Genomic DNA, 8647 nt, shown 5'->3' with positions numbered 1-8647 from the left:
CAATTTAGACCAAATTTAATTATCAAAATTCAACAACTGTTCAATGAAGGGGCTCAGTTTTCAACGGGCTAGGGTCTAAATTCAACATCGTTGGTCTCATTTTTCAACGATGCAATATGACCCTCCCGTGTGAGTTTTCAATCCAGGTCAAACTTCTTTGTTTCACAGGCTTTCTTTATGTACACTTTAAATTAAAATCTCTGATTGCATCAATAATTCTGTACTAGAAATAAATTCTTTTCATTCTTTCCTTAATGCTGGTGATCGTTATCTCAGACACAAATGTGCATGTACATACTCTGTATGTTCGAGGTCAATGGCAGAAAAAAATGCATGTAAAATTCTTGTCCAGTCCGTAACTTTGTAATGAAGAAACATTGGAACACCTTGATCAAATGTTATTCTATGGCCAGTAAGTTCAATATCACCAGCAGAAAACAAGAGGTCCATGAGCTACAACGCTCACCTGAGTTACACTAACACTGCTGTTTTTCATCAGATTTCCAAAAAGATTTCTGTATTCCCGAGAAAAATTGTGACCCCATATTAAATCCCCACTCTAAAAGTCTCTGTATTCGCACAACAAGGGGATGCTTCAATATTGACTATCACGGCCTTGCAAAATTGGAGAAGCAAATTCCTTTCCTGTATACCTGTATTACTGTGGAATCATCAATATTCGTGGGGGATCAATATTTGTGGGTCACTATCCACAAATTAACATACCCACGAACATTTATTTTGTCAAAATATTTATTCATTGAATCATCTGTATGTGTACGAGTTACCAACAAAATTACGTCCCCACGAACCAAAAAAATTCTGCTTACCCAAGAACATTGACCCCCACGAATTTAAATTATTCCTCAGTATGAGATATTTGACCCCTTTTTTAAGCTAACTTTAACCCAGAGTGCATAATTTCAAGAAGAAATGAATCCACTCAACTTTGAAATGTTTGCATATGAATGGTGTGATTGTATAGTTATTGAGATGATTTCAAAATTTATTTCCTAAATTGTCCCGTGTAAAACTCCGATTCCCTATTGTGATGGCACCCTACCCAGAGGGGCCATGGTTTATTTAATTTAGTATCTAAACTACCTCAGGACACTTTCATACAAGTTTCATCTCTTCTGGACCAGCGGTTCTTGAGAAAAAGATTTTAAAATAATTTTTATACATATGTGTATTCTATTGTGGTCCCACCCTACCCCCGGGGGACATGATTTGAACAATTTAGAATCTACTCTATCTCATGAAGCTTTCATTTAATTTTTATCTTTTGTGGCCCAGTGGTTCTTGAGAAGAAGATTTTTGAAGAAGTTTTCCTATATATTTCAATGTAAAACTTTAATCCCCAATTGTGACCTCACCCAATTCCTGGGGGCCATGATTTGAACAATTTGAATCTACACTACCTCTTAAAGCTTTCACACAAATGTCATCTCTTCTGACCCAGTGGTTCTTGTGAAGATTTTTTAATGACCCCGCCCTATTTTTGGTTTTTCTTGATTATCTCCCCTTGGATTAGAACTTGGTTCTTCATTTGAACAATTTAAAATCCCCTTTACCCAAGAATGATTTATGCCTACTTTGGTTAAAATTGGCTTAGTGATTTTTGAGTAGAAAAAGTGAAAAGTTTACAGACGGAAGGACAGATGGATGCCGTACAATGGGTGATCAGAAAAGCTCACTTGAGCTTTTAGCTCAGGTGAGCTTTAAATGTTAAATTCCTGTCTGGTCACTGAATTTTAAATTCATGTAACTTGCTTTTGATTTATCTTCAAGGTTCTTGTCAATGTCATCAATTCTTATTAATTTACACAATAATTTCCAGAATATTCTCATAGTTTATTATTATACCCTTAATATTCTCTTTATATACCCCATATTCATGTCTGAATATTACTCAATATTCTCATATGAGTTTGTCATAAATATTCTCAAAGTTCTTGCTCAGGAGAATCTCAAAGATATTCTCAGTCAATAGTTTTTCAAAAACAATCTTCACATAAATAATTTCACATAAATTCTCAATAGTTTCATACAAATACATGTATTCTCAATTGTTTGAATGTATTGTATTGAAATATCTCAGGTGAATCCCTCCATATTTTTTACAACTTGAATTTTATAGGATAGTAAAGCCATTCATTATTCTTATAAGCATTTACAATTACAGTTGAACTTCGTTATCTCAAACACTGATATCTCGAATGGTGTCATGGTATAATAATGAGCTAAGTTTCATCAAAAATGGTTACCATTTGTTCCAAAAAAGTTAAGGTCATTATAGAGAGTTGATCTTGAAAGTTTCACTTTACACTTATTCTGATTTCAATAAATGATGAGGTACTAGTAGGTTTGCTTGTAAAAAATACTGCTACCTACACAATCATTTTGTTTGGAAGCTACTTATTCAGTAAAATGGGTGAGGAAAAAAGACAACGAGAGGCCCAAGGACCTTAATGGTCACCCGAGTATAATACAACAATTTATAAGATCCATAGAAATATAAAATAAACTGATAGATGGAGACGTTACCCAAAAGCAAGAGAAATAGGATTGTCAGGATCAACAAAATACTAACTGGATGGTTGTGTATCTCAGATCTAAACTTGCGATCAATGATCCCTGGTTTAAATATAAGTTTATGTGTTGCACACAGGTAAAGATTGGCTGAGTACAGCTCAGAATTACAATAAATTCTGAACCTGGTGTAGGGCTAGTTTAAACCCATGCTGATGTCTTTACAGTCCAGATGTCTTGGAAAAATTTGGTAGAGGGCATAATGCTTGTTACAATCATGTCAACAGTTTGACTGCTTGATGTCCCTGAGTAAAGAAGATTTTTAAAGATATCACTAACTTTGATGGTTTTATCCCTACCTCTAAGACCCCACAATGGCAGGGATTATGAAACTTACAATTTTTTTCACCTTCACTCATAGATGCTATATGCCAAAAATGGTTGAAATTGGTTCAGCAGTTCCACAGAAGAAGCTGAAAATGTTCAAATGTTAACATATGATGCACTCGATAGACAAAAACAGATAGCATTAGGTCACCTGAGTTACTCAGGTAGCCTAAAATCTTAAACTACATGTTTATGAAGTAAATTAAAATTATGCAAATATACAGATTATACAACAGCTGATGGAAGTCTTTGCTTGTACATGTAAGCCAGAGTCTTAGCAGCTAAAGTCAGAGATTCACGTCGACTGACCCCTGTCAGTGCAACTTGCCAATCAGAATGACCAACATGAGGCAAAGACTCTTCCACAATTTGACCAATCGATACAGCCAGTCCCGCCCAACGCAAAGGGTAGTCTGATGGTGTTCTGTCCTGGGCTTGGAGAATGTACTCAGCAGGGAGAGGGGTTGGTTGCGAGAATGTCTGTAGTTCTACTCTATTTGCAGGATCTTGTATAATCAAGCAGCTCATTTCATACCATCTGTGAAACAAAAAATAATAATAACCAGAAGTCTCTGATAAGACTGTAGCTCTACTGGCTTATACTTATAACGTAGCACTTGGACTTGAAACTTTGCAACAGCAATAAATAGAATTAATGATCCTTGGTTAGTCTCTTTTTGTGACAAGATTTATTGCAATCAGGCTAAAACTGTAGGAGGAGGAGGAGCCTTTCAAAAGGATTTTACAAAAATTTCAAGTTTTGTTACCATGGCAACATCATTCATCAAGTTCAAAAAATGATAAAGACAATTATGTATCTCAGTGAAGTCTACTTACATGCCAAGTTATATTTAAATCAGACCAAACTGTAGAAGGAGTAGTGTTTTGAATGTATTTCACAGAATTTTCTATTTTTTATAACCATGGCACACTTCACCAAAATCAAAAACCACAGTGCCAAATTATGTATCTTAGTGTAATCTACTTGTGTGCCAATTTATATTGAAATCAGACCAAAACTGTAGGAGAAGTAGCTTTTTGAAAGTATTTCACAGAAATTTCTATTTTTAGTACCATGGCAACATCATTCATCGAAATCAAAAACCAATACATAGAATGAATTATGTATCTTAGTGTAGTTAACTAGTCTGCCAAGTTATACAGAATTCAGACCAAAACTGTAGGAGGAGTAGCATTTTGTAAAATTGTTTACAGACGGACAGACTGGCAGACAGATGGACGAACGATGGACACCTTACTATCACATAAGCTCTTCTGGTCTCTGACTGGTAGAGCTAAAAAACAGACTGACAGTATTTGTGAAGTGCTAATCTAGTCTAATTAAGGATGTGTAAGCATACATTTATCAACTAGCAAATTCAGAAAATTGTGGTCCCCCGTTTCAAGATCAAGGTCATGAGGTCAAATATCATAATACATTCCAAAAGATCTTGTCACAAATAGTGCACATGTGGGAAAAATATTAAAGTCCCTTCTCTTCTGGAACAAATGTTACTGCCAAAGTTAAAATCTTAGATAAGTAGGCCAAATGTCTAGGTCAAGATCAGGCATGCAAAAATTCACAGGTAATGTAAAATATAAAAACCCCATCTTCTTTCATTCATAAGTTATTACCAATGTTATTTTTTTCAAAAAAGAACTGTTTGTTAAACTTCTTTCAAGGTCAAGGTCATGGGAGTCAAACATCATAGTACAAACACATTTGGAAAGGTCTTATCACAGGTAATGCACATGTCAAATACAAATGCCCTCTCTTTTCTCATTCAAAACTTATCACCAATGTTAAATTTTTGGAAAAGTTGGTCAAGCTTCAATGTCAATGTCATGAGACAAAAATTATAGTGCATTTGGAAAGAACTTGTCCCCAGTAATGTACATTTGAAATATGAAAGCCCTTTTTTCTCATTCAAAAGTTATGACCAAGGTTAAAATTTTTGTGTGACAGACTGACAGACAAATGTGATTTAATGTCTCCTTGATTTCACAAAAGGAGGGGGGGGACAAAAAATGTTTGTTTCGTTCTTATTTACTCTGTAAAATTATACATCCTAGTAATCAAAAATCAGTTTTACTAACTTATACTTGTATTGTTCAACGGTTACCCAGTTATTAACCAGGTACTCATTTACAACACTACAAATAACAATGATTTGTGTTTGTACGAACTCATTATTATGATCAGAGGACATTTAAAGCCATCAAACAATTGATCATTTATTTTTATTTGCACTAAAATGTGAAAAAAAATTTTTTTGAGAATCCCTGCAAACTGCAGTGGATTTTCAACTCTCTAAGATGGTTCAATGTTGTTAAAAACTTCTCATGCAGTTTTCTTCTGTTTGCATTAAGCATGTGAGTTAAGGCTAGGTATAAGGTTTCTATGCAAATGAGCTAATAAAAAAGCATAAAAAGTATATTTATTATTCAGAGAGTTTTATTTTCTTATACATACTTAGTACCCATGATATGTTATAGCCAGTACACATTCTGACATCATATTATGACATCATCGTTCTTACCTACTTGAGGGAATAAAACACATCAACAAAACAGCTTCGGCACAAGGGATTATCCTATTTAATTTTACATAAAAATTGTATGATGCTAAGAAGAATATTCTATAGATTAATTAAACTGCTGCACAAATCCTAAGCATTTTCTCATTTGATTGGAATTTGAGGAAACTTATATCGGACTGTAGATTTTTACCCTGTTTCAACTTAATACTTTACAAATTGTAATTAAACAAGTGAGCTTTTGATATTTGTGCAGCAATACCAGCAATTCTTGGAATATTTTGCTTCTAAATATACCTTGTTTCGGTTAAATACTATAGAGCATGCCCTTGCTCTGAAGCTTTTTTGTTGATGTCCTTTATAAAATCTTGTGTAGTAAAGAACAATGACTTCATATTCTATGAGCATATTTCTACTTCTTATATACCGGGTATATGCCTATGTAATACTTGGATCGCCCATTGTAGCCCCACCCTATACCCACAGGGGTAATGATTTGAACAAACTTGAATCAACACTACTTGAGGATGCTTCTATATAAATATGACTGATCATGGTTTTGCTGTCCCTGAGAAGAAGATTTTAAAGATTTTTCCTATATATACCCATGTAAAACTATACTCACCCATAGTGGCCCCACCCTACCCTCAGGGATCATGATTTGAACAAACTTGAATCTACACTATGTCATGAAGCTTTCATAAAGTTTCATCTTATCTGGGCCTGTGGTTCTTGAGAAGAAAATTTTTAAATGATCCCACTCAATTTTTTACTATTTCTTAATTATCTCCCCTTGAAAGAGAGTGTGGCCATTCTTTTGAACAAACTTGAAACCCCTTTACCAAGCTAGGACACTCTCTGCAAAGTTTGGTCGAAATTGGTTCAGTGGATCTGGAGAAGAAGATGAATTTGTAAAAAAATTTACAAGAACACCAACAAACAGACAAAATTTGACCAGAAAAGCTCACTTGAGCCTTTGGCTCAGGTGGGCTAAAAAGGAGGAGGAACCCTTTTTATTGATTGACAGAAACTTTTCAAAGCCTGGACCTACTTAAAGTTGTTCCCTCTTTAATTTTGCTAGAAAGGAGGGGGGAGTATATGTTTCTTAAACTTTCCTTAACTTTGGTTTTAAATTTGAGACAAGCACTGACCTATCTGGAAATAGCTCCACAATGAACCCTTCCACTGAGACAATGGCTTGACCCTCCTCCAGATTCCCCTTTTCCCGAAGATTTTTTATCCTTTCTTCAGCACCTTTTAGACCACAAGTGTAACCAACTGGTTGAGCGGCAGTAGTTGAATTGCTTTCCTAAAAGCCAAAATTTTATCATATAGATTTGCACAAACAGAAAACAATGAATATAAAGATGAAATTAATCATTTCGCAAAAAATTTCTAACATCAAGAACAGTTCACATTAGTCTTATTACATTAAGTCAATCAAAAAAAAAAAAAAAGAAAAAAAAACATGTCTTGCATAAGACTGTAACACTACTGGTTTGTACCCTGATAAAGAACTACAGTCAAACCTCGTTATCTCGAACTTGATGGGACCGAGAAAAAACTTCGAGATATCCGAGGATTCAAGATATCAAGAGTAAAATACTTAAGAAATACATGGTTAGGACTTCCAAATCACTTCGACATATTCATGGCATTCGAGATATCCGTGTTCCAGATACCAAAGTTCAACTGTATGTTGAAAGTTCAACATAGTCACTCAGGTGACATATTGCTATCTCTTTTTGTCTGTAGTCATAAATAATTCAGCTTATTCTGCCCAAACATTTCATTTTCATGAGATGCCATCTTGAATCACAATTAAATAATGTGGAAATGTGAAATATAAATACATGATTCAATTTCAATGATGGTTTTAAAATGTGTATGGAGTACTGCAATGCAGATAAAAGATATCTTGACAGATTCAAAACTAGGGTTTGATTAATACTGTTTCTGCAGCCTAAAAAGGGTCAAGAAAAGTGTTTAAAGGTCAAGATATAAAAATGGCGGTCATCGAAGTTGCTGAATGCGAGAATATTGTAAATAATGTCTAAATGAAATATATTAAAAATGTGTCCATGATGTTCTAAAATGGAAATAATCATTGTTTGCTCTGGAGCATTTCCCTAATTTATAGCTGTTGTATACTACTGTAGATAATGGATACTGTTTAACAACAGAAACTAGGACGGCCTTGAACAGGCAAGTTGGAGAAAATACATTGTAGCACAATTCAACGAAGTTTCAATTAAAGAAACGTTTTTATACACAAAACACAATTAGATTGTCTTACACATAAAAATGGAAATAATTATTGTTTGGTCTGGAGCATTTCCCAATTTATAGCTGTTGTATACTACCGTAGATATGGATATTGTTTAATGACAGAAACTACAACTGCCTTGAACAGGCAAGTTGGAGAAAATACGTTGTAGCACAATTCAACAAAGTTTCAATTAAAGAAACATTTTTATATATAAAACACAATTAGATTGTCTTACACATAAAGATACTACTTTATTTTCTCAATACAATAATATCAGGGGATAAACCAAGAAGTTTACATGTTCCGATATGTAGTTTCTATGAAAGAATCTCTAGAAAATCAAAAAACAATGCCTCGTCCTATGTTCCGAAGTCTATATACCCCATCGACGTATACCCCTAAAATTACAGTAATTACGCAAGATCATCTACTTGCAAAAAAAATTTTCTCGCACATTTTTACTATTAAAGATTATATACAACATTAACCTGAATTTGTGAAAATTTTGTCTTCCTTATAAATACCAAATAACTTGTAAAAATAAAGTGATGCAAAAATTTTGGTGATCTTCAGTACCTTAACATAGCATAGGTATTCAATCAGCAGAGCTAATAAAGATAATAATTCAAATGTATTACATAATAAGCAAAAAATTATTTACCACATCAAAAATTCCCTGCACAACCTGTGAACTTAATAGATTGAAGACCTAGAGATCTAGATATAATTTGATATCTTGAAACTCTTACCATTCCCCTCACAATGGCCTTTCCAAACACTGCCTGAAATGCCTCCCTGACAGCTCCTACTTTATTCTCGTTTTCAGATGCTACAACCACATACACATCCCCACCAGTTCCTAAAATCACCAATAAACCAGGTTATACAAAAGGCTGTCCACTGTTGGCATTTTAGTTCTAGA

At 34.1% G+C, this 8647-nt stretch overlaps 1 protein-coding gene across 1 annotated transcript in view; it reads right to left on the bottom strand.

Annotated features, from left to right (window-relative positions):
* Window positions 1-1833: 1833 nt before the first annotated feature.
* LOC133173321 (protein PRRC1-like) overlaps window positions 1834-8647 on the bottom strand; it is a 33283-nt gene continuing 26469 nt past the window's right edge. Inside the window, exons 8-10 of the mRNA XM_061308314.1 lie at window positions 8475-8584; window positions 6608-6765; window positions 1834-3457 (exon numbers count right to left, since the gene is read on the bottom strand). Of these exons, the coding sequence (XP_061164298.1) occupies window positions 3145-3457; window positions 6608-6765; window positions 8475-8584 (581 nt within the window). The 3' untranslated portion in view covers window positions 1834-3144. The remainder of the gene's footprint in view (window positions 3458-6607; window positions 6766-8474; window positions 8585-8647) is intronic.

This window comes from Saccostrea echinata, unplaced genomic scaffold (assembly GCF_033153115.1).
Source record: "Saccostrea echinata isolate AGI-Se365-2 ecotype Australia unplaced genomic scaffold, CSIRO_AGI_Sech_v1 ptg000002l, whole genome shotgun sequence".
NCBI classification, from domain to species: domain Eukaryota; kingdom Metazoa; phylum Mollusca; class Bivalvia; order Ostreida; family Ostreidae; genus Saccostrea; species Saccostrea echinata.
This window is presented reverse-complemented; position numbering and strand designations above follow the sequence as displayed.